Source organism: Antechinus flavipes, chromosome 4, assembly GCF_016432865.1.
Source record: "Antechinus flavipes isolate AdamAnt ecotype Samford, QLD, Australia chromosome 4, AdamAnt_v2, whole genome shotgun sequence".
In the NCBI taxonomy this organism is placed as follows: Eukaryota; Metazoa; Chordata; class Mammalia; order Dasyuromorphia; family Dasyuridae; genus Antechinus; species Antechinus flavipes.
This window is the reverse complement of record NC_067401.1, coordinates 471,761,901-471,787,009: the sequence shown is the minus strand read 5'-3', so window position 1 is coordinate 471,787,009 and position 25,109 is coordinate 471,761,901. Positions and strand designations below refer to the sequence as shown.

The following is a 25,109-nucleotide window of genomic DNA, read 5'->3' as shown; positions in this document are numbered from 1 at the left end:
CCGAGAGTCCGGCCGGCCCACAGGACCCAGTCCTGTTTCCCATTAAAAATAAACAATGGCCAGACCCGACTCTACTTTTTTGAAAAACTTTTATTTTATGCTCCAAAAAGCCATGAGAACTCTGCCAGTCGTAAAAGCAACAGTGAATTCAGATCCCCCCCCTAGCAAATCCTCCCTCCCTTTGCTGGACTCTCGAGGTAGCAGTGGAAGACTCCCTCCCGCTGGGACCTGTGTGCGCCTCAGGGGGTCCGAGGGTCTGGATGTGGGGGGCAGGGCGAGGGGACGACGCTCCAGGAAGCTTGTCACCGCCGGCATGGGGTCGGCACGCGGGATCAACATCCTTGAAGCTCTGTCTTCATCGGGAGCCTCGAGCACACAGCAGAGCGAGTTGTGCAATTCCCGCTTGACGGCAGACCGCTTTGAAAGATTTATAAAAACGTTTTCATCCACAAAATTGGCAGTAGAAATGACAACTCTTTCGACCTAAGCCTGTCACAGCTACTTTTGTTGAGTTACGTTAAAAAAAAGTCATCAGCAGGTTTTGTGGCTACGGCAGCCGGAAATCGAGTCTTTACTCGTCTGAGTGAAAACGACCCTCCTCGACCGCGCCGCAAACCGGAGTCGATCGATCCTGTCTCCGGGGATGGCGAGGGCAGCCCGTGGGCTGTGCGAGGAAGGCGTTGTTTCCATAGGAAATAATGGGAGCAGCGACAGTGACCCTTCCACTCCTGAGAAAGCGAGGCCGGCCGGCCCGGCACGCATCGCCACGGCAACAAGAAGCAACGAGGGGGCGACCGGGGGACTGGGGGCAAAGGAAGACACGTTGACAACGTTATTCAAAATTAAGTTCTCAACATCCCCTGGGAATCGGGAGAACGCCGGAAAGCTGCTAGAACATGCTGATGGCCAGTGCTGGCTTCTTGGCCCTGCAGTGGTTTGGGGGACGGGGCCTTCCCTTCCAAGGAGCCACAGTCAGCGTGTCGCCCACGGGGAGCAACACGGCCCCAGCGGTAAGACCCCGGGAAACGCCGGCCCCGGCAGCGAGATGGTGCTGCCCGGCTGCCTGCTCGCCACACAGAAGAAAGGGCAAGGCCCTCGGGGGCCGCTCGTGCCTCCAGCGCCCTCGCCCACCCCCCGCTCGGCTTCTCCTAGCACGGTGCCTTGCGCGGTCTAAAGTAAGGCAGAATGTGTAAATCAAGGAACAAACGGACAGAACGCACAGGTGGCCAAAGGTGGACAGGGCAGGAGGGTCATCGTTCGAACGGCCTTCGGGGAGGCCCGGCCGCCTTTCAGTGAGCGGCGAGCAGCTCACTCTGGCTGCTGCGTTTGTAGCTTGTCTGTCTGCTCAGATGAAAAGGGAACACACACACAACAAAGCATCGCATTTCTTTCCCGTAGAGTAAAACTGCTATAAACTCCCACAACGTGGTTCCCCCCACCCCCAACTCAAAAGCTTCTCATCGGATACAACTGATTCCAACTCTCAGTGATTCTGAAGACAAAGCAAATGATTGCAGATCACTTGATTTAAACTACAGTTTATTCAATATGTCTCCATATGTTAAAAAAGATGATTTGATGGAGTCAATAAAATTGAATCTTAAAGTGCTTTTTTTGGGGGGTGGTTTTTTTCTTTTAAAAAATGACTCAGCGCGTCTTTTTCAGTGCCCAGCGTCAAATGAGCGCAGCCCTGCATAAACTGGAGAACGGGGTCTTGTTTATTGCTCTTTACAATCTTAACGATATTAAAAATCACCATAAAGAGCCAACTGACTCCTAAAGCGCGGATCCAAGCGGCACTTGCCGAGGATCGGCGCCGACCCCGGAGCCCTTGGGAGTTCTGTACAGATAGGGAGGGAGACATATTCAATAGCGAGTTCTTGTAAACTGGACTCTCTACTATTTTACAAATCAAAAGCACATCTGCGTCACACAAGGATCACTGAAAGGACGAAGCGTCTGCCCCCTCCCCAAAGGCCGCCCGATCGCCTTCTTCAGTCTAAAAGCCGGGACAGAGCAATTCCTCTGGCAGCGTCACAGACATGTCTACATTCACTCATTTAGGTTCACATAATAAAAATTTCGACCATGAGCTTTATTTGATAAAACCTTGACAAGAACTGTTCTCTGCGTTGGGCCGGCCGCCCTGGGTGCAGCCATGGCTCAATCTGGCTCTGGGGTCTCCCCGGTCATGATGAGTGACCCCGTCTTCCTTCTCTCAGCCGAAGGGGACTTCCCATTTAGAGTGCGCCATCCTCCAAAGTCACTTCAGCTTGTTCCAAGTTCCACTTCCAGGCCTTTTAAAAAGATGAGATTCTAGTTTCACGAAGGTGCCAGGTGGCGAGGAGGAGGTCCGGGCTTGACTCTGCGGTGAGGCGGGGATTCCTCTAAGGGTCCACGTCGTCCAGGTCACTTCTTGACTCGCCAATCATCATGGGAGACTCGGAGCCCTTAGGGAGAGAAGGCAGTGAGAAGGGCTGGGCCGGCGAGGAGGAACTACAGGCTCCCCCGTCTGTCCCAACCCCCTCTTCCGCAGGAAAAGGGGGGCCAGCACCCCGGCCACCAGGCTAGCCCTCGGCTCACCAGCTGAGCCATGGGACCCGGGGGGCAGAGCCCGGCTTCCCCGAGTCTCTACGAAGCCCGGCTGCTGCCGCCCTGGCCCCAAAGGCCTTCATCGGAAATGGCGGCAGCTCTGCGCTGGGCCGGCTCCCCAGTCTGGGCACTAAAAAAGAAAAACTCGTGCCCGCTTTCTAATGGAAAAACGAGCCAAACCCGAGCCCTGCAAGCCGCTGTCACCAGGAAGGGAACTCCCCGCCTCATACCCAGAAGGGAGGGCTGCCCGAGTCAGGAGTGGCCGGATGAAGACACTGGGCCCGCCGTCAATCACGCAGACTCCCAAGGTCTCACAAACGGGCCCCCCCAACGTAAGCTTAGCACCGGCCAGAGCCACAAGGGGGCAGACACAGAGGGCAGAGCGCCCTCATCCCCCAGAGAAAGGCCTTTTGGGACCCAGACAGACCCGTCTCCAGGCCTCACGCCCCGGCTCCCACGCACTGAGGCCGCTCCCAGGGTCCTCCCCAGGCCGTTGGGACCCCGGCCCCGGCCCCTGGGCTGGGCTGGGCGGCTGTCTCTGCGTTCCCAGCACTCGGCGCCCGGCCTGGCCCGCAGACGGCGACCAGCAGTGCCCAGAGCGCGGCGGCTTCCCCGGGGGCGCTTTCTTTGTCACACACAGACACCGCCCCCCCCCCCCCAGGCCCCTGCTACCTGCTGCAGGTGTCTCTCCCCGTTCTCGTTGGCGGGACTGCTCTCGGACCCGTTGCTGCTCCCCGACTGATCCTTCTCGTTCAGCAGAGCCGTGGCGTACGCCAAGGTGTCCTAAAGGGGCATTTACACACGAGGACGAGGCATTGAGCACCCGCTGGCAGGAACTGCGGACTCGGCTGCGCCGTGTCTCCCGCACCACCGGGGGGCGATCCGCTGCTTCCACTTCAGACAGTTCTCACTGGCCAGTCTTCCCCCAACTAGGTTCCAGGGGCAGCCCCGTACCCCTCCCCCCCCCCCCCATCCTGCTTCCAGGCTGCTCCCGGGTACAGACAGAGAGCAATGTGGAAGGAGCCAGGGAATGGCGGCGGCCAAGGAGGAGCTGAGAAGTTCTCTAAGAAGCAGGAGGGGGAAGCCCTTTTGGGCTGTAGAGATCAGAGAAAAAGCCCACAAAAGGGGGGCCCTGAAGGAAGAGGGATTTTAAGAGGGGGGCGCAGGGAGATGGGGAGACGGAAGGCTTGCGTGAGGAACCACCACCACTAGTCTAAGAGAACCTAAAGGGCCAGAGCCGCCGTCCTCCCGGGAGTGGGGAGGAGGTAGCTCCCACAGCTGGGCTCTGGAGCTGTCCCAAACCAGGACCCCGACCCCCAAACTCTCCTCTCTTCTCCGAGGGGAAAGAGTCCCTGCAGGGAGGGCACCAGAGCAAAGGAGAGGCGGCTCCCCGCTTCCGAGGAGGGCACAGAACCCACCTGAGCGGAAATCGTGCGTTGAAAGGTTTTTCCAGTTGACGTCTCGTTAGATATATTACTTTGTGGGACCCAATAATGTTCAGACATCTAGAAAAATCAAAACAAGCTTTCTGACACCAAACTGCACAGGACTTCGCAGCCCCCTCCTCTGCCCCCAGATAGGGCTGGGCGGGAAGCCCAGGAAACATCCTCAGGCTCTGGGAACAAGAGCCCAAGTCCCTGCTCCCCTCCCCAGGAAGGGACATGTCTGCCGTCAAGGCAGATGGAAATGAAGGGGGAAAACCCAGGGGTTCAGGGCCCCCCATGCAGTGAAGCCCCCTGCTGCACCCCACCGACTCCCGAGGGACCGGGAGGGGCTTCCAAGTCCGGCTACCTTCTTCTGTAGCCACTGCACCGCCCAGCTCCAGTGGTGGGAATTCTCCTTGAAGTATTCTTTAGCAGCAGGACACCTGGGGAAGAGAGAGACGGCGGTCACCCGAGCCCTGGCTGACCCTCATCCCACTAGAGGCGGCCTCTCCACCACACTGGTCGCCAGTTTTGGCTAATTAACACAACAATCACCAGCACATTTAACGCCTCTCTTTTTGGGATTTTAACTGATACTTGGCCTTTATACCACAACTGTTTCTCTCTTCTCATCCCTTCCCAGAGACCTCTTTAACAACTGCCCCCCAAAAAATCCCCAAACCCCAAAGCCCTGTAAGCAAAGTTTGCAGCCACCTGCCTCCTGCAATGCTCCGCCCTCAGCCAAGGAGGGGGGCGCAGGGTAGTGGGGACCAAGACCCACCACCAGGTCTGGCCTGAACCAGATCCCAACATGGTTTTCCAAGTCGACGAGCAGCCTGCTGACGGCCTCTCCCCTGGCACATCTCCCCTGCTCTGCCATCGCCACTGCCGCCCGGGCCCCCCAGAGGCACCCGGCCAGGTGACCTCCCTGCCTAAGGTCTTCTGCTCCTGAGACTGCGCCCCCAACTCTCCCTGGCGACGTCTGCGGGAAGCTCAGGACAATTCCCCTCCTGTCACGTGGGGAGTCCCGAAGGAAGCTGCTGTCCCAGCTCTGTGGGCCCTTTCACAGCCCCTGGTTCCTAAGGGGAAGGCCCTGGGTCTTTCTGGGCGTCCCTGGCCGCTCTTCAGGGCAGCCCTTGGGCTTCTCCAAGGTCAGCCGGAGGTCCACGTGTCCTCCATTCCTTCACTGACTCTGCTTGCCCACACGTCTGCCCATCCTGGCAGGGTCTTGCCCGTTGAATGGGAGGGTGAGGATGAAAAGGAAGAAGGGCAGACAGAGAGGGAGCCTGACGGCGCCCCCTGAGGAGCGGAGCGAGCTGCCCTGGGGGGAGGAGACACTAAAGGGGAGCCATGGACAGCCCCCTTCAGCCTCGACGGACGCTCCGGACACTCGGCTGCCAAGGCCGAAGCGAGGCCCGAGTCCCCGGGGCAAGAGCGAGCCTGGGCCGCGGCCCACACTTACTTCTGTGCCAGGGTCACGAGGAACTTGACGCACTGATAGCAGCGACTGCTATCCACGTGATTGCTGTGGTGCATCAAGGCTGGGGAGGAAAACGTGGCTGTTAACATCACACGGACACCCAGGCCCCTGAGCACGAGCCGCCGGCCCAAGGACCCCGTCCCCAGCTCCAGGGTCTCAGGCTTTCCCTGACCCTGTTCCTCAAAGCTCTGTGTTCACTGACTGAGAAATTCAAGAAACGCTTTGTTTATAAAACTGAACAGCCCTGATAGGGCTGGCGTTCCCGCCCCCCAACTTCCCCACTAATGCCGGGGGCAGGGTGGCCGTGAGCCCCCCAGGTCTGGCCCACGAGGGCACAGCAGGGCCCTCAGCAGAGGGTTCTGAAGCTCAGGGAGCTTACTAGGCTGTAAGATGGACAGAAAGAAGTAGGGAAGGGAGAGGTGGGACCTGAAAACTTCTCCTACACATTTTTAAACTGGGTTTTCTATTAAGCTCTGTCTAAACAGAAAGCTTTAATTTAGAAGGGAAAACACTGCAGGAGGGCTCCCATATCACCTCAGTGAAATCTCCAAGCCTCAATGCGCTGATAATGTGAGAGATGATGAGGATGACTGACATTTACCAACAGCCCTGAGGTTTGCAAAACTTTCCAAAAAAATACAGAAAGGGGGAAGAAGAATGACATAAAAAAAAGCAACCAAATTTAGAGGGTGTAAAAGGAAGAGTGGTGATTGATGTAAATGGGAACACACAGATTATCACCATTATTTGGGCAATTTTTGAGTATTTTAAAAACAAGCTGTAAAAAGTTTATCGGGTCTGTAATCCCACTGATGTGAAAATTCCCTCCAGCAACGTGGCCTGGCGCTGTCTCAAAAGAATGGCTCTTCCTGTGGCGCGGGGTCTCCAAGTCATCAAGTTGGTGGCTGAGGGGGCTCAGAGACCAATTTTCCAGGCGTCATAAAGCTGTGGGCATGACTTTGCATTTATCTGGATTATCTTGTGGATGGTAACGTACTTGAAAAACTTTCAGGCAGGCTCTTAATGGCCTTGTCTGAAAGTTTTTCAAGCCTTCACTGGCTGGAAGGAACTCACTTCTTGGGATCAATGAGAAAAGGGGAAAAAAAAGACTGAGTGTGACATCTTCTGCACCACCAGTGTGACCGCCGAAAGCAACCCCGCCTCTTCCCCCCTCACAGAGCTAGGCCCACTTGCCTACTAATCCATTTTCTGTCTCGAAAGCAAACTTGACCCGTTCTACTTGAAGAGGGTCCTCAATGACCTGGGAAGAGAAAGGAACATATGATGAGGCTCAGGAAAAGTTACAGAAGAAAGAATCCACATCCTGTGCCATTTGGCAAAGGGCTAACAATTCATTTTGGTTTCTGGAACAACTAAATCACAAAAAATAAGGCATTCAAAACCATCAGAACTGGAAGGAACCTTAGAGATCACACAGGGCAACTTCTTCATTTGGCATAAGAAACTGAGACATGGAAAGGGAAAGTAGTTGGCTACAATTTACTGCATTGCTGGCTATTTACAATATCAAGCACTTTAAATGTCAAAAGAAAGAAAGCTTCCTAAACCACATTCAAAGATGGCTCTCAGAGCTAATTTAATAGTTCCTCCGTCATGGCACTGCCTGTTTCTTGCACTTGGAACTTCTCACTGGTTGTGTTCTGCCCTTTGGGATGCTCCAAGTCAGAGGGGGCAGGTTCCTGGACCACCCAGCTAGGCTATCCCTTGACAAGCTGGCCCCCGGGACTGAGCTAGAAGCTATTCATTCACTATGGTCAAGGGCCCTTTCAGCAGAAGCCAACATGTGGTCCTGGGTCAGCCGTCTCAGGACAGAGGATGGCCTCCGGTATTCTGAGCCAACACCTGCTTCTTGGCCCGCTCTTGTCTATTTTATGGGCCTTGCTAGAATTCAAGGTGTGGGCGCTCCCAGGGCCACCTGCCCACTTGGACTCTCTCAACGATGCGCTCGAAGACTGCTGTGGTGTCCACTGAGCCTCACTCCCCACCTGGGATCTCCGTCAGCACTTTAAGGATGTAGTGTGGCGCTCAAAGTTCTAGAACACTTGTTACTGAGAGCCCTCAAGCCTAGAAGCAGGGGCTGTCCTCCCACTGCTGCAAGCCAAGCTTCTGTTACACAGCACCTAAGGCAGGGGCAGGGAAAGGGTCATGGACAACTTGACATCTCCCTTGCCCTTCTGAAGTCCAGGGGCAGAAACCCTAGACATTCAAGACCAGGGCAAACAAATGATGAGTGTTCCTGCCCCCTAAGACAGCCTGGGGATTTCTTTGGACAAGATGGAGAGAACGCCTCCCTCCTGTTGTCTCAGCAGGCAAGCTGGCAAAGAGATTTCTGAGACGTGATTTCAGAAAACTGAGACATGGATTCTATGAAATGAGACAGCAAATGGGGGCCCTAAACTGGAAGGAAAAAAAAGGTAACGGAAGGCAGAGCACAACAGGGAGGCAGCAGCGGCGTGGCAGAGGGACAAGGCCCGGGGCTGGCGGAATTCCCACCCACGTGCTCACGAGCTGGTGACTGGGGGTTGGCCCACGTCTTCTGTCCCTCTCACAGGTCTCCTTCAAGGAGCCCGGGGTCTGCCAGGCCGTCACTGAACAAAGAACCCTGAGCAGGTGGGAAAGCCCTCACGTACCAGGATCTCGTGGAGCAGCTGGAATGTGTTTTTTAATTCGTGGGGAGGAGCGGTCTCCAGTTGGCTCTGTAGGCAAACAAAAGGCGAGAAGTCACCACCCCTGTCACGAGGTCTCCAGCAGAGTTCTGAGGGCGCGCACGCGTTTTAGTGACTGTGTCCACACACAGGGGGAGAGAACCCCGTTCTGGTTCGGACGGAGGTGGGGAGCCGGGTGGCAATTCTGCGCCTTCCCACAGGCAGTTGGGGTAGTCACCCTTGGGAAGGCACGAAGATCACCTTTCCCACCAAAAATCACCTTTCCTCCTCAGCTCAAGGAGCTCTCTCACCTTGATGAAATGCAACATGGTGAAGGAGAAGTGCTCGTTGCAGAAACAGCAGTAGACCACCATTTCCATGAGAGCCAGAAGCGAACCGGTCAGCTCCCGCAAGGCAAAGATGACCTAGGGGGGCAGAAGTGGGGGAGAGAGGGAGGGATCATTTCCCATGTGGGGATGAGTGGCGCCTGCATCTCGCTGCCTGTCATGTCCCATGGTCAAAGCTCCAGAAGCTGGCTGGTTACCTCCGACCGAGGCCAGCAGAGGGGCGGGCTTCCTCCCAGGACTCGGCTCAACTAGCCCCTCATTTCTGTGCCTCAACGTGGAATAACAGCTAATAACCAGTACTTTGTCAGAGTAAGAAATTAGAAATAAAAAGGAAAGAGATGCAACCTTTATTATATTTGCTCACTCAATCCAAGAGCACTTAATATTTTTCCAATTGCTTAGATCTGACTATTTGTGTGGGAAGTGTTTTGTAGTTTTGCTCATATAGTTCCTGATTTTCCCTTGGCAGATGAATTCCCAAATATTTTATACTATCAGCAGTTATTTTAAATGGAATTTCTCTTTGTAACTCTAACTGTTGGATTTTGTTAGTGATATATAAGAATGCTGAGGATTTATGTGGGTTTATTTTGTATCTTTGCTTAAGTTGTGGATTATTTCTAATAGTTTTTTAGTTGATTCTCTAGGGTTCTCTAAGTATATCATCATATCATCTGCAAACAGTGATAATTTGATTTCCTCATTGCCTACTCTAATTTCTTTAATCTCTTTCTCAACTCTTATTGCCGAGGCTAGCATTTCTAATACAATATTGAATAGTAACAGTGATACTGGGCAACCTTGTTTCACTCCTGATCTTATTGGGAATGATTCCAGTTTATTCCCATTACATATGATGCTTACTGACAGTTTTAAATAGATGCTAATGATTATTTTAAGGAAAAGTCCATTATTCCTATACTCTCAAGTGTTTTTAATAGGAATGGATATTGGATTTTATCAAATGCTTTCCTGCACCTATTGAGATGATCATATGGTTTTTGTTAATTTGATTATTGATATAGTCAATTATGCTATTAGTTTTCCTAATATTGAACCAGCCCGGCATTCCTGGTATAAATCCTATTTGGTCATAGTGTATTATCCTGGGGATGATTTTCTATAATCTTTTTTCTAATATTTTATTTAAGATTTTATCATTAATATTCATTAGGGAGATTGATCTATAATTTTTTTTCTGTTTTTGTCCTACCTGGTTTAGGTATCAGTACCATGTCTGTGTCATAAAAGGAATTTGGTAGGACTCCTTCATTCCTATTTTTTCAAATAGTTTATATAGTATTGGAGTTCATTGTTCTTTAAATGTTTGGTAAAATTCACATGTAAATCCCTCTGGTCCTGGGGACTTTTTCTTAGGGAGTTGGTTAATAGCTTGTTCTACTTCTTTTTCTAAAATGGGACTATTTAAGCAATTTACCAAGGAGACGCAATCTAACACCTGAAAGCAAGAGAACAGCGGTCTGGGGCCAAAGACAATGTATGTCTTTGGGACAAGAAGCAGGTGGGTACCAAGGGAAGGTCCTGCCTGTCCCCTTTCGCCCGAGAATCCTCTCAGTGACCCCCACCTCCTCATGCTGCTGGGAGGCTCAAGCTAGAATGTGTGCATCCCATAACAGAAAGTGAATCAGTGAAGAAAGGTGCACTTAACCCCCCAGGTCAGGAATCTCCAAAGAATGATCAATGCTAAGTCAGCCCACTGAAAGATGCCTGCCCCAACTCACAGGTCCACAGCCCCAACGCTTCCCCTGCCACTCTAGGCCCCAAATAAGGAAGCTAGGACTTTCCTCTTTTTATAGGGAGAAAAGGCTGGTGGAGGAACCCTGCCTAGGAGCAGCAGCCGCAAGCACCACAGCCGGCTCAACTGGTCAAGGTCTTGGGGTTCTGGGCAACAGGCCAGTCCTGCCTCCCTCCTTAGGGCTACTCTTCTGGACATTCTCCACAAAGCCATGGCGCTGAGTACCCTTTATCACCCCCCTTTTCTGCTACCCTACACATGCTGCTATCCCCTGTTAGAAATGAGCTCCATTATACAAGGGTCTTCTTGTATCTGTAATCCCAGAGCTCAGTTTGGTGACTGGGCCTGATCATGTGACAATATGTAAATTTCTGCATCTATGGCCCAAGAACCAATTAGCCTCAGAACAAAGTGGCCCACCCCAAGGTCTTCCAAATAATTTCCCTGGGAATCCTGGAGTTCTACAGAATAAACAGGATCCAGTTTTAGCGCTTCTCCAATGGGACGATGCACTTGATGCATTAGGAAGTTAGCAAATGCTGTAATTTATGTTTGTTGGGGCTGATTCACTCTGAATCCAGTTTTACTCTCCTTCTGATCTTTGCAGAGAATTTCTTCTGAAGGGAAAATCAGAGACCAAGCCAGGGAGCAAATTGTAAAAGGGATGCCTCCCAAAGGCACCTTCCCAATGTTCCCCTCCCACTGGTGTATCTTACTGTCTACCATGTGGAACACATCCCCCTCAATACTCCCTCAAAAACTTCACTGATTGTTCAGTATTCTCTAGCTTAAAAAACAAACAAACAAAAGAAAGAAAGGTGCATAAGATCAATAAGCTTGAAAACTCTGGATCTAAATCGAAAATTTGCTGGGTGATTAGACCTCTCTGTTCTGAATGGGACAGGCAAGGGGGACGGATGAAACAACCCTCCATGAGAAACATCACTTAGTCATGGTGGACCCAAGACAAAATGTGCAGAACTCTTAATTCAAGTTGCCCTACCATTAGTAATGGCTTTCTTTTCAAATGGTAAAAAGGGAAAAATTCACACTAAGGCCTCCCTGCCCCCTTTTCTCTTGCCACAGAGGCTAGGCTGTGAGGACGCCATGTGCAAATGAGATTTCTAGGAATGATGGAGAAAGGGGGTCACCTCAAGCAAGTACGGCTTCCCTTCAGACAGGAAGAGCAAGGACTCCACTTCCTCATGGAGGGCCAGAAGTGGGCCGGAAGACACGATGCTCATGGGAGGCCGCTGTTTATAGATGCCAGGGGCTGTAAGAGGGAAAAAAATAAAACAGATGATTTTTGTGTTGTTTCATGGAATAAATTTCATAAAATGGATGTGAACTAACCTTGTGATATGAGAAATTGTTTAATCTTACCCAGCCATATGATTAAAAGGTTACTTGTACATAATAGGCACTTCATAAATGGTTGTTCAATTTAACACACATTTACTAAGAGCCTATTATGTACAGGGCACCAAGCGCAGAGCTGAGCAAACACAAAGATGACAAACAACACAGGCTCTGGCCTCCACCAGCTTGGGGTCTTCCTAGGACGGCGAGGGGGGAGGGAGAAATAACACGTACATAAGCTAGCGTGGATTCAGGGCAGGGGAAGGCCGGGACGAGAGGCCGAGGCACAGGACGCCGGAATAAGGACGCGAGAGTCCTCGTGCAGCTCAGCCCGGGGGACTCAGACAGGAGGGAGAACAAGGCCCGGAGCCCGAGAAATGGAGACAAGGCCAGTCTGGCAGCAACACACGAGGCGGCTTGGGAGGGGGCAGGAAAAGGGCCCAGATACCAGCGCGGGGCTTGTCCAGCCCGCGTCTTCCGTTGGCAAGAGGAGGAGAAAGGCTCCATGAGGCCGATGCCCGGGGTTCTCTGGGCACGCCGGGCCACAAGCTCCAAGCGTGGCTCCCCCCAAACCCAGAACCTTTCACAGGGACAACAGATCTCAAGGCACTTCACAAATGCTCAAGCCCCTCAAACCTCCCAGGGCGCAACTCGGGTTCTAGCACTGGAGTCCAGAGGACTCGCTCGGCGCCTCTGGCTCTTACCGACATTCCTCTGTGACGAGACATCCGAGTGTAAAACCAGCAGCGCCACTGTGTTGTGGAGGAAGCCAAACTCCCGGGCCTGGGCCGAGCTCCATCGGCGAATCTGCTGATAAGAGAGGAAGGCGACGGGTCGGTTACCATAGGAACAGTGGTCAGCAGCTCGGTTTGGCCAATGGCCGCTGGCCCTCAGCCAGGAGCTCCCTGAGTCAGGGTCGTGGAGGCCCCTTTCTGGTCCGGCCACTATTTGCAGGGGCCTCTGCTGGGCTCCTGACCCCAGGGGGCCACAGGCAAGACACACAGACCACTGGGACACCAAAAGCACAAATAGCTTCCCAGTGAAAAGCCAAGGCAGGCCCGGGAGGGTAAAGGTCCTTGGTGATAGGAGATGGTGGAATGGGGACTGGGCAGGAGTGTCACTGGAGGGGTCGGGGGAAGGAGGGGGAGGCTCCAGGCAGCAGGACTGGACCCTCCAAAGGAGCACTGGGATGGTGCCAGTGGGAAGGACATAGGGCTCACTTAGGGCCCAGAGGAACAAATGTTCCTAAAATGGTATTTGCTAGCACCTCCTAACTCTAATCAAGGACTTTAAATCATTACCACCAGGGAAGTCGGGACCCAAAGTTAGATGCAACAGAGCTAAGCTAAGGAGGGCTGGAAGTGGCACCGGCAGGCCGGTCACAGCTCTGGCTTCAAAGGCCCCCCCCACAGATGTGCTTACACAACACAAGAAGTTCCCAAGGACTCCCTGCAGTGTGGTCTACAAGTGGACTATGGCTCTTGAGAGTGAACAAGGGTGTGAATGGGACAGTATTGCACATGAAGAAGCCATAAAAGGCCATACCATACAAATTATTAAATAATACCGTCAAGATAATAAAAGCTTCTGATATAAAGTAACTCTAAGTATTTTTTAAATTGAAGCTTTTTATTTTCAAAACATATGCAAGAATAATTTTTCACCACTGACCCTTGCAAAATCTTGTGTTCCTATTTTCCCCCTTTCCCCCACCCTCTCTCCTAGATGGCAAATAATCCAATATATGTTAATTCAAAATATTCTTAAAACTAGCCTGATGGAAATAGAACTGGTCGGATCCAAGAGTTATTACAACTCCAATATCATCTTGGTAGGAGGTTTCCAGTGGAGAACCCGAGTCATCTGTCTATGGAAAATTTTTTTTTTAAGTCACTGCCTTGGATGCCACCACATTTGCAGATGACACCAAACTATGAGAACTGACCCTCCAAATAAAACTCAAAAGGATCAGAAAGGCAAGAGCCTCAAGCTGATTTAATTAAGTGCAATTCAGCTGGTATCAATGAAAAATCTTGCTTTTGGAGACAACTTCACAAGATGAGGAAACATGGTCACAACAATTTTTGTAAAATTGTAAAATTGGACAGGAAGCCCAAGTGGCCATGAAAGCCTATGCCGTCATGGGCTGTAATTTTACAGGAACAGGAAGGAGCAGTCCAGTCCCTCTTTACTCTGTATTTGGCAGACCTCCTGTAAAAATGGGGTTCGGCTCAGGTGGAAAAGGTCCAAAGACAGTGAAGGGCCTAGAGCTGAAATCACACAGAAGTGGGCATGTGGAGGAGGGATCAACTCCACTCTGCTTGGGCCCCCAAAGCCCAAGTGTAGACCCTTGGATCTACACTGAGAAGAAGCTCGCTGAGGCTGGACACTCAGGAAGAGCCTAGTACCCAGAAGTGGGGGCAAGTTCCCCCTCTCTCCTCAGGGATGTTCTAGCAGAGGCTCCTTCTTGTTGGATCTACTCCATCTGTTAGAGCGGCTGGACCCAAGATCCATCTGAGCATCGGTTCAATAAGTCCTTTAGGAACAAAGTACTCAGTCTTGCACTAGGAAGAGAGACAGAGGTGTTAGTTACCTGATTGCTTTGCCGATTGGGTCCCAGGAGAAAGTTGATCATGTGACGTAGAGCAGAATGTTTCAAAAGAAGATCGCTAGCCCTTATACCTTGCTAAGAAAAAGAGATGGAGAATGCCAAATTAATGTTCCTTTTCTAACAAATTATCAGTTTTAACAGACATGGGTTCAAATGAACAAATCCTTTCTACGGAATATTTGTTCAATCTTTTCCAGAAAATGTTTTGATTAGTCTGACAGATGCTCCTAAGACACAATCAGCGAATGAGGGCATGCAGATTCTCATTATTCAGATGACTACCACTTTATCTTTCTCCTGTACTGAAATCTTTCGAAGCCCCATATTCTCTAAGTGATCATTTTTAGGACAAATGCTGATGCCCTGGGCAACATGTTTTTTTCAGTACAGTGAGATCTCCTAGCATCAGGACTACTCAACTGCAAATCAGAAGTAGTAAGACTCCTTTACCTTCTGTACAAAGGTGTTGAACAGGAAAAAGTACTGAGCACAGTTTTTACAGTTCTCTGGGACATCTTTATCCAACAGGGCAAGCAGCACTTCCAACAACTGGTGAAGACTTTTGAGCTGGTCAGCATAAAGACAGAATTACATTAAGGCAGGAAACAACAACAGCAAAGATATTTGCAATAAAGTTAATTAAAAAAAAAAAACCAACATGAGAGCAAGGGATCTGGTTAATTTAATTTGGGTTCAGATTCAGATGGAAATGTTTTTAATAGTACAAATATAAAACTGCCAGTTGACCCTCTGAGGCAATGTGTCATTACTGAGGAAATTTAAAAGGCAAAGTCCGGTTTTGCTTCTGAGAGTTCAAGGTCAAGAATGATACTCTTTGTGTGAGCTGCCACAATGGCCTCCATGACGAATTTTTCTCTCGCTCCCCCTTCTTTTTCGGAGCCTTCAGGGAATATTGGTCTGAACCCCTCCCTCCACTAGTCTGCTCTTCACATAGTCACAGATGCAGAGAATCAAAACACAGACACAGGCAGAGGGGCTGGAAACCAAGCCAATGGAGCGAATGGAGCGTAACAGCCTGACAGAATGACAACGGGAATGTCGACTCGACTGTAACTTACTTGAAAGCTCGCTGACGCCTCATGGAAAGCTTTGAGAGACATTTTATTTGTTTAGAGACCATTTGGGTTATCACATTGCCTCTCCTGCCCCTCCCCCCAGCTTCTGTCTGCATTGGTCCGTGAACTGAGGGGACGGTCACCCTGGGCGGGTCCATCGGATGCCACACTTTCTCTGTGACCACCGGGAAGGATCTCAGAATCGGGACTCTACCCAGAGATTTTAAAACAGATTTCTGTAACTGTCCCACCCATTCTTTCAAGCGGGACTAACTTAAATTTGGCACAGCCCTTCATTTACAAAACCCTCTGTGACCATCTATTAGAAACGACGAGGTGGGCGCAAGAGGAACCCTTTCCACTGCGGTGAAGAAAGACACGTAAAAAGACTAACACAAAAGAGTTTAACAGGACAAATGGCTTTTTGCTCAGGCCCTTCCTTGTACTCCCCCCAGCCTTAGGTTACTTGATAGCCCTATTGAGGTCCACAGGGATGTTGACGTCTGCTTTGGCATGACTGAGGTCATCGCTACATTTAAAGACCTCAAGGAGACTGAGGAAATTCTGGAGCGGTAATTCGGGACTTAGGATTCACCCAGAGGGTCTCGCTCAGGGGTCTTAGGACTAAAGTTAACCATGATCCAGTCTCTTTGCAGAGTGGTCAAGCCCAGTGAATGACCTGCCCATAGTTTGCATGAGCCTCATATGAGCCGCCATCAGAACGCAAGCCCCCAAATGCCTGACCCCAAGTAAGAATTTAATGGCTGCTGCTTCTCTCATTCTCCTAAACCCCAGGAGCCAAATTGCCTAGCTATGCTCACTGAGCCACATGGTCTTCAGGTACACATTCGCAGAAGTTAATTATTTCTGAAAGCGTTTTCAAAGTTTTCCACGTGGTGTCAGCTGTGATTTGAGAGAGCAAACCTGGGAAGTGCTCTATTTGCTGGAATGTATGTTTTGAATGAACTAGAACTTTACAAGTTAAAATTAGTCTAATTTATTTCCCTGAGACTTGCCACTGTTGAGAATAAGGTAAAAAGGAAATTCAGGATAGAAAAATAAGTTTTGAGTCATTTGTACTGGGTAAATAGAAGGGTTCACTTCCCCTTTTTGAAGCCGGCAGAAAGAGGATTGGCAGGAAAGGAACGAGAAGGCAGGGTTAGCCTAAGCTCCCTGATTCAGGCTCAGAGAAACTGCAGAATTACCAGGAGGCTTGGAATGATCGGGGCCACCACAAGGCCAAAGGGCTGGAGTTCCCAGCTCTGCCGGACTCTGCTTTCAAGGAACGGGGAGAATGGGTTGGGTGCCTTCCACTCTCAGCAATTTCAACCCAGTCAGGCCACACAAGGAGAGATGATGTTGCAGTAAGTGGCCTTTCCCCGTAAGCTCTTTCTCACCCAGAACACGAGCAGGCTAAAATGCTCCATCCAAGCAGGCGGCAAAATAAAATGAGACTGACCTTGTCCTGGTAGAACAAGGCACTGTCGAGCGTCTTCTCCAGAATTGTGGCGACAGCCACTCGTACTTCTCTCACGCTGCACTCCAGGAGGAAGATCCTGAGGGGAAAGCAGATAAAGGCGTCCGAGAGTGAGCCGAGAGAACAAACGTGGGGGCCGACCCGCGAGCCCAGCTCAGCTCCTCAAAGGTCACTCTTCCTTAAGGCTTCAAGACCTACACAGAACGGATTCAAACAGAGGGAGGTGCCCGCTTGTTGGGAACGCTGCAGAAGGGCTGGATTAATCAGTGCCATCTGATCCAACGGCTCCTATTTAACAGATGAGGAAGGGAAGGCTGGAAGATGCTGGAGGGGGCTCACCAGCTGCAGAGATTTTGGACTCCAGGCCGGTGCGTGGGTCATTACTGAAAGGCGGAGGGACATCATCCAGGAAGTCAACATTAAGAAAACAGAAGAATATTTTAATAGGTGCACAAAAAGCTTTAGACAAGATAAAAATCTCCAATTCCTATTAAAAACCCTAGGAAGCAGGGAATAAATGGAGTGTTTTTTAAAATGAGAAAGCACTATCTCTCTAAAACTAAGAGCAAGCATTATTTGAACATATCTTTGAATAGTACGATAAAGCCACAGTCTGTCAAAACAATTTGCTGGTAGATAAAAAAATAGAAGGACTGAGCAGTGGAATAGATCAGGTGCATAACATAAAGAAGCAAATGAATACAGTTACTTATTGTTCAACAAACAATATCACAGTTATTGGGATAATCTCACTACTCAAACAGAAGCTGTAATAGGAATAAGCTAGAAATCTTTCACTAAGATCAGAGGTGAAGCAGGGATTTCTGTTATCACCATCATAATGATGACTGCTGTCAATAAGAAAAAGAAATGGAATGAGTGTAGGCAAAAAAGAAACAAAACTATTACTTTTTGTAGATAATATGATGGCTTACTTAGAGAACCCTAGGGAATCAACTAAAAAAGCAAAATAAATCCACAAATTCCATCAGCATTTCTGTTTATTACCAACAAAACCCAGCAGAAAGAGACAAAGCAAAATTCCACCAAAATGGACAATATAAAACACTTGGGAATCTAACTGCCAAATTACTTATAAGGAACTTTCTGAATACAATTACAAAAACACTACTTATATAAAAGCAATAAAAGCAGATCTAAATTAGGGCTTCTTAAAACTTTCCCCCTTAACGATATCTTTTCACCCAAGAAATTTTTATGCAACCCTGGGTATGTAGGTATATAAAATAGGTATACAAACCAAACACTAACTGATAATAAATCACAATTTTGCAATCCCTACATGATCCCATATAGGGATCATGAACCACAGTTGAGAAAGCTTTGATCTAAATAACTGGAGAAATATTTATTGTTCATGGGTAGACTTGAATCAATTAAACTATTCAAGGAATACTTTTTAGAACTAGAAAAAATAGTAACAAATTCCCCCTGGAGGAACAAAAGGTCAATAATAAGGAATCAATGAAAGAAAAAGGAGGATGGACAGAAGTCCAATAGTGCCAGATCTTTGAACAGTACTATAAAGTCATAATAGTCAAAACAATTTGCTGGTAGATAATAGAAGAGTTGATCACTGAATAAATGAAGTACACAATATATAGAAGTAAATGAGGGACAAGTCACCTATTGTTCAACAAACAAAAAGATCACAGTTATTGGGATAATCTCACACTCAAAAAAAAAAAAAAAACACAACTGTTAGGAGAGCCAAATTAAAGCAACATGGAAGAATTGCCTATCAATATTATGGAAAGGGGAAGAGTGCAAGACCAAACAAGAGACAGAAAGGATTACAAGAAGTAAAATAGACAACTCTGATGACAGAAAATTAAACAATTTTTGCATAAACAAAACCAATGCAGCTAAAATGGGAAAAACTGGGAAACTGGGTAAAGCATTAAAATGTTATTTCTAAAATGGATAGGAAACCAAGTCTAATTTATGAGATAAACTATCAACAGACATATGAAAAAAATGCTCTACATTTATTAACAGAGAACCGCAAATTAGCATGATGAAGTGCTACCTCATCAACCATCATAGTGGGTAACTTAACAAAAAAAGAAAACAAATAGTAGAGGGACTGGGGAAAGAAAGTACACTGCTAGAACTGTGAACTGGTCCAGCCATTCTGGAAGACATGTTGAAACTATGCCCAAATAGTTATTCAACTGTTTACATTTTCTGAACCAGAGATATCACTCCTAACTCTATACCTTAACGAGATCCAAGTGGACCCGTCTTCACAAAATTATTTATAGCACCTCTTTTTGTGGTAATAAAGAACTGAAAACTAATGCCTATTGAGAAAAATTCTGGATTATGTGATGGGACAATTTAGGAATGATGGAGTGATTTCAGAGAAATCTAGGAAGATTTATATGAATTGAAGCAGAGAGAAGTGAGCAGAACCAGAATGTACGCAAAGACAATTAATTCGAAAGGCTTAGGAAATCTGATCAACACATATAAGCAAACCACAATTCCAGAGGAGCTGTAATGAATATGCTGTCCACTTCCTGAAGAAAGGACTCGGAAGTATGGATTAAAGTATATTTTCTATTTCGTCTCTATTCATTTTTGGGATTTAGGGAGGAGAAACAGGAAGAAGACAGAGCTAATAAAGACAATTTGTTATGTATGATTATGCATGATTAAAATGTTTTTCCCCCCTTTACTCAATGGAGTGTAGAAGGAGTTTTGAATTGAAAATAAATATAACTCAAGAAAAAAAGAAAAGAAACTCTTACTTTTCCCACCCCTCCACCCACAGTTTGCAGTGTTCTGTTGCCTGGCTCTGGAGCTCAGGGTGGGGCTTGACATTAAGCTCCTGTGATCCTGGCCAAGTTACTGATTTTTTCTGGACTGCAGTTTCCTCATCTGTAAAACAAGGGGACTGGACTAGATGCCTCTCCCTCTCTGGTTTTCTACACAAGATCTAGCTTGATCCCTTTGGTACCATGCCTGTCAGCACTTTCTGGAAAAATGATGTCTTGTCTTTCCTTGCCTGGGAGAAGGGCAAGTTACTAAGCTACGTGTAATTGCATGGCAGCATACAGGGAGAGCAGTCATTCCCAAGGATGCTTCCCATTTGCCTGAAATTTGGCTTCTGGCTTAAACAATGAAGTAACATTAGCTGAAGACACTGGGTTGGTGAGATCAGCCCAAGAAGGGACGAGCGTGGCTCTCCAGCCGGAGCACTGCATCTGTGGATCCTGCTCCATACCTGGGGCTCTACCAGCTCTCACCTCTGCCTTCACCTCCTGCAGAAAAGTTGTCTCTACCAGGTACGTCCATTTCCTCTCCTCTCACTTCTATGTCCGAGGATCTCTGGATTCCAAACCTCAAGATCTTTTCTGGGTCCTCTCTAACCTGATGGTGTGGACCCCTGCCCTCTCTCCTAGTATTGTGTGGCACTGCTCTGTGCCCTAGCAAGCCCTCCTCTGTGACTTAATGATCCATGGGTTCCGTGATTATCGCCACAGAAACGGTTCCCAGGAGTGTCAGTCTTGCACTGACAACTGCTTTTTGGACATAGTGGAGACACCTAAAACAGAACTCTTTTTCTTCCCCTAAATTATTATTATTAACTCTTCCCCTAAATGACTTCCTCTTCCTATCTTCCTTAGTAGCATCCAGGGTACCAATGCTTACCTAGCTGATGTCCTCATCTGCACTCACCTCCCTCCCCATTCCAGGCTTTACTTGTCTCGTAGACAAGTCTCGTCAGGTATCCCTTCACATTCCTGTGTCTTTCCTGAGGATGACCATGTCATCCCCACTCAATCACCTCCTGCAGCTCCCTATCACCCACAGACCCAGAATCCTCTGGGGAGCTTTGAAAGCCCCTTACCACCTGGCCCAGTTCTCTCTTTCTAATTCTCTGACCATTCATTCCTTGGCCCAAAGGCTGTGTCCTCCCCAACTTCTCCGAACTTCCCTATTTGGGGGTCCCCCTGCATCTTCTGCAGAAGCCCCTCCTCTAATATATTTTTCCATCTACAGAAATGTTTACATGCTGCTTCCACCATTAGAACTAAGGACCCCCTTTTTGTCTTTCTTTGTAACCCCAGTCCAACACACAGTCAATGCTTAATGCCTATTAATTGACTAACAGAAGGTAATCCCCTTTTTGACCCAATTCTCTGGCAATCCCCATGCAGGGAGGGCCTGTCCTCACTTCTCCAGTATTTCTAATTTTAGAGTGGCAACTGAAGTATGAAAACCCACCTACTTCTCTTTAAAAAAAAAAAAATGGCACTCGTTCTTCCTATTCTTTGGCTTATTAATATTCATTCCTCCTGAGGGCAACAAGGGCCACCGTACATTCTAGTCTAGGTCTTTGTATCAGCTTCCAGTCTGTCTTAGATGAAGAAACCTCAGTATGTGAGGTCCTGAACAAAAGCTGTGAGTAGATACCTCCAAGGCCCAGGCATGTTTATTTTCTCTTTACTTCCAGCACTGAGCCTAGGCCCCAAATATGTAGCAAGTACTTAATAAATGCTTGCTTGATTTATCTAGAAATAGCACATTTTAACAATCTGGGGACAGGCAAGCAGAATTTTTAAAACTGAGCCCACAGAGAAGGATTTGGGGAAGATAGTGGAGTAGGATAAGTAAATTTCAAGCTCTCCCAATTTTCCCCACAAATACAACAAATTTGCATCTCATGAGAACATGGGTTAATGAAAAACTGAGAAGACTTGGGGCAGAACAGGATACAACCTGACAAGATCTGAAGACAGATCCCAGGCTGGGGATTAACCTGTCTGAAGTGCAAACTCCTCCAGGACAGCTCCACAGAAATACCAAGTGGGGCGCTCTCGGCCCAGCCAGGGGTGGCTGGAGCCTTAGCAGGAATCATAGAGACTTTCACCTCCTGGATTGTTCCAGGTTTGAGTCCTGAAGGTTCAGAGGACTGAGGTTGGAACCTCAGCTGATTGGGAATACCTGCTGCGCTGCTGAGATGCCGCTCTGGGCAAGAAGGAACCAGCGCCAGGTGAGCAGCGGCACTGCTGGCTGTGGGCACTTGTAGGAGGAGGGGAGCTCATGATTTGGGGGATTCCTGATCAGAGGGTAGAGCTGAAGGGAAACTTGAGATACCATCCCCCTACTCCACAATAAGAGGTGCTTACTAATACTTGTTTTTTTAAAAAAATGACCCGGCAAAGAAGAAAGAACTCCATCATTGAAACATATTAAGGGAACAGGGAAAATCAGGTTTTATCTTCAGAGGAATCTAAATTAAAAAAAAAAAAAAAACCCCAAGAGTTTAAATGGCTCCTTGCTCAAAGAGAATTTATAGAACTCAAAAAAGAATTTTAAAAATTAGGAGACGCAATGAGGAAAAAATTTAAAAAATAAAAGTAAAAACTACCTAAGAAAAACAATATGAAAAAAAAAATTAACCAACTAGAAAAGGAAGTACAGAGTCTCAAAGAAGAAAATAATTCTTTTAAAATTAGAATTGGGCAAGGGGAAGCGAATGAAGCTATGAGAGACACCAAGAAATAACAAAAAAGATTATAAAGAACGAGAAAGTAGAACAGAGTGTAAAACATCTCATAAGAAAAATGACAGATCTGGAGAACAAATCAAGAAGAGAAAATATAAAAATTGGACAGCCAGAAAGTTCTGACCAAAAAGAGAACCTTGCCACAACAGTTCAATAGGTAACATTACATATACATCAGGGAAGATACAGCACCCTCCAAAATCTATAAAGAAATAATGCAGGACAGATAGGCAGATGGGGAAGCAAAGGATGAGGGAAGAAGACAAGGGAGAGCTTCGTGGGTGGTAGAAAGTTAAGTAACAGTAAGCCAAGTTACAGAGCAGAATTTAATGAAAGAGGCAGCAGGGACAGGAAAGGCATGTGTGTTTATGTGGAGTGAGTGTATATTTATATGTATCTACAAATGTATTTATAAATATATTTTTTCTTAACAGTAGCTTGCTTGGAAGTAGTGAGGAGGGTGAGGGGAATGTGAGCAGAAAAAGGAATAAAGCAAATAAGGTGCACAACAGAAAATCAGAGAACAATTTACAAGGAAATAAAAAAAAAAATTAGATATCCATGAATATAATTTCTTTTACTAATATGTATACTTTCTTGATCTGCTTATTTGTTATTATATATTTTGAATCTTTGATATTCTGCTGCACACATGACAATGTTCTGTTTTGCTTTATTTTGTTTTGTATTCCTTTTGTTTCTTTTTTTCTTAGTATTTTTTTCAAATAAAAACAAAACAAAAAAACCCGAGCCCACAATGCAGGCTAACAACAAAGCTTATGAGAGTTTCATTTTGGCTATTTGTAAACCTTCGTGCCTCTCACCCAAACTCCTAATGAGCCAGAGGTGTGTAGTTGGCCACCTGCAGAGCCCAGGAGCTGCTACTACAGCAAACAATTTATATGCAAAGACAGTGATGGGATAAGTCACCCCTTCTCCCTTTCCTTTTTTCACCCTTTTCAACTGGGTAGTGAGTATAATGCTCAAAGTTTACTAGGTTATCGATGTGAAGTTATTTTCTCACCAATTCTTGCCCTGGAATCCCTGGGGATTCCACATGTGAGAGGGAGGTCCTGGCCTAGCTATGAATGGGAAGCCAATTTTGCTCTTGCTGCCACCTCTGATTAACTATTACAACCCAGAGACAAGAAGTGAGTGGGGCCTTCTGAGGGAAGCCAGGAAAAAGGTCCACACCACTTCCACTCGGGATTTCCTTGAGGGACAGGGCAGTTCTCCCTCTCCCAATGGCTCCCACTCTGACCATCTCAGAGACTTAGCTGCTCCCTTTGGAAAGCTAAGGCTCTAGCTCAGGGGCAAGGAGTCAAGAACGGCACCAGAAGCCAGACTAGGATTGAGGTCGTCAGGACCAAGGCTGGCTCTCAACCCACCGGGGCCATCTGGCCGGGACGTGCAAGCCCTGACGTGGCCTGGCTTTGGCCAATGGTGTACCATAAGCCATTTAGAGAATACTTGCCACTAAATGTCGGGGTTCTGTGCTTCCCAAAGCCCCCACACTAAGAGAGGCTCCCTACACTGTGGAGAGGCACTGTGGTGCCCCCTCAAAGAGGTTGGATGGTCAACCATCGCCTCAGCTTCTAGTTTCTTCTCATTCCAGGTTTCTTTTAAGATGCAATTATGTTGCATACTGAAGGTTCCTGAGGTTTTCCTGCTTTGTATTTGCTTCCTCCAATGATTTAGACGCACAGATCATTTTACAACAGTGTTATGACAGCAGTGACATTACACCTCGAGGACGGGGCAATAAACAATTTCAATTTGAAATAATTATGAGACAAACTCTGGTATTCCAAGTGGAAATCATAGGCAAAACCATTTAGTTAAATGCTAGAAACAACTTTCACACTGATTAATTTGAACTGTAAAATTTTCAGGCCAATCTGCATACAACTTTTATGACAGGTTGTTTTTGCAACATCACATTATTTTTAAAAAGAGAGTAATAGTTGGAGTCTGTGAACTAGATCCTAAAAATATTTTTGTAACTAAATTTTAATAAAATTGTTTTTGTGTGTAATGCCACATGCTTTATTTCATACATTTTAAAATGTGATTCTGAGGAGGAGTTCATAGGCTTCAGCAGACTGACTTTCCAAGAGATTCATTATATAAAAAAGATTAGGAATCCTTAACATAAAGAAAATATTAGTGAGGTTGAACAATTATAGAACAGAAATATGGTGTCTACTTATTTCTGAGATGCATAATTGGTGACACAGATCTTTGAAGGTCTAGAGAAATATGTGACTGGGAAGAGAGTATGATGCAGCAGAAGTACTAAAGCAGAAGGAGGCAGCCTGAGGATGAATCAATTGTTCAGTATGGATGCTGATGGTCAGTGACTCCTGGCTCTGATGTGCACCCACTGCCTAGTCTGGCTCCTTAAAACTCAGAGTCATTATCTGTAAACCTGGTAAAGCAATATCTGGACTACAGGACTGTGGAGTTGCAAGAAAAGGCTTTATAAACTTTAAAAAGGAGAAGTATGGGTTATTGGAAAAGCTCAACTGCAGTTGTAACATTAGTCTAGGAGGAGGAACAATCGCTACCCATAAATGCATATTGAAAAAAGTCCATACTCAAATGGAAGATTTGGGTTAACTGGAATGTATCAAAGAAAGCTCTAATTTTTTAAAGCTAGCCTTAAAAAGCAGAGTTTGCGTGACTGTAAAAATACACATTAAATAACTCCCCAAAACCCATTCTGACTGGATGATTTCAATGAAATTCATTTCTCTGGAAAGATGACAAAATTTTCTATTGG

At 47.4% G+C, this 25,109-nt stretch overlaps 1 protein-coding gene across 1 annotated transcript in view; it reads right to left on the bottom strand.

Moving 5' to 3' along the window:
* Positions 1 to 2,076: 2,076 nt before the first annotated feature.
* The window catches only part of USP24 (ubiquitin specific peptidase 24), a 148,056-nt gene continuing 125,023 nt past the window's right edge, over positions 2,077 to 25,109 (bottom strand). The window contains exons 56-68 of the mRNA XM_051999605.1: positions 16,771 to 16,867; positions 14,686 to 14,802; positions 14,218 to 14,310; positions 12,329 to 12,431; positions 11,417 to 11,538; positions 8,474 to 8,587; positions 8,148 to 8,213; positions 6,691 to 6,757; positions 5,479 to 5,557; positions 4,384 to 4,459; positions 4,011 to 4,097; positions 3,265 to 3,375; positions 2,077 to 2,450 (exon numbers count right to left, since the gene is read on the bottom strand). Coding sequence (XP_051855565.1) covers positions 2,388 to 2,450; positions 3,265 to 3,375; positions 4,011 to 4,097; positions 4,384 to 4,459; positions 5,479 to 5,557; positions 6,691 to 6,757; positions 8,148 to 8,213; positions 8,474 to 8,587; positions 11,417 to 11,538; positions 12,329 to 12,431; positions 14,218 to 14,310; positions 14,686 to 14,802; positions 16,771 to 16,867 — 1,195 coding nt within the window. The 3' untranslated portion in view covers positions 2,077 to 2,387. The remainder of the gene's footprint in view (positions 2,451 to 3,264; positions 3,376 to 4,010; positions 4,098 to 4,383; positions 4,460 to 5,478; positions 5,558 to 6,690; positions 6,758 to 8,147; positions 8,214 to 8,473; positions 8,588 to 11,416; positions 11,539 to 12,328; positions 12,432 to 14,217; positions 14,311 to 14,685; positions 14,803 to 16,770; positions 16,868 to 25,109) is intronic.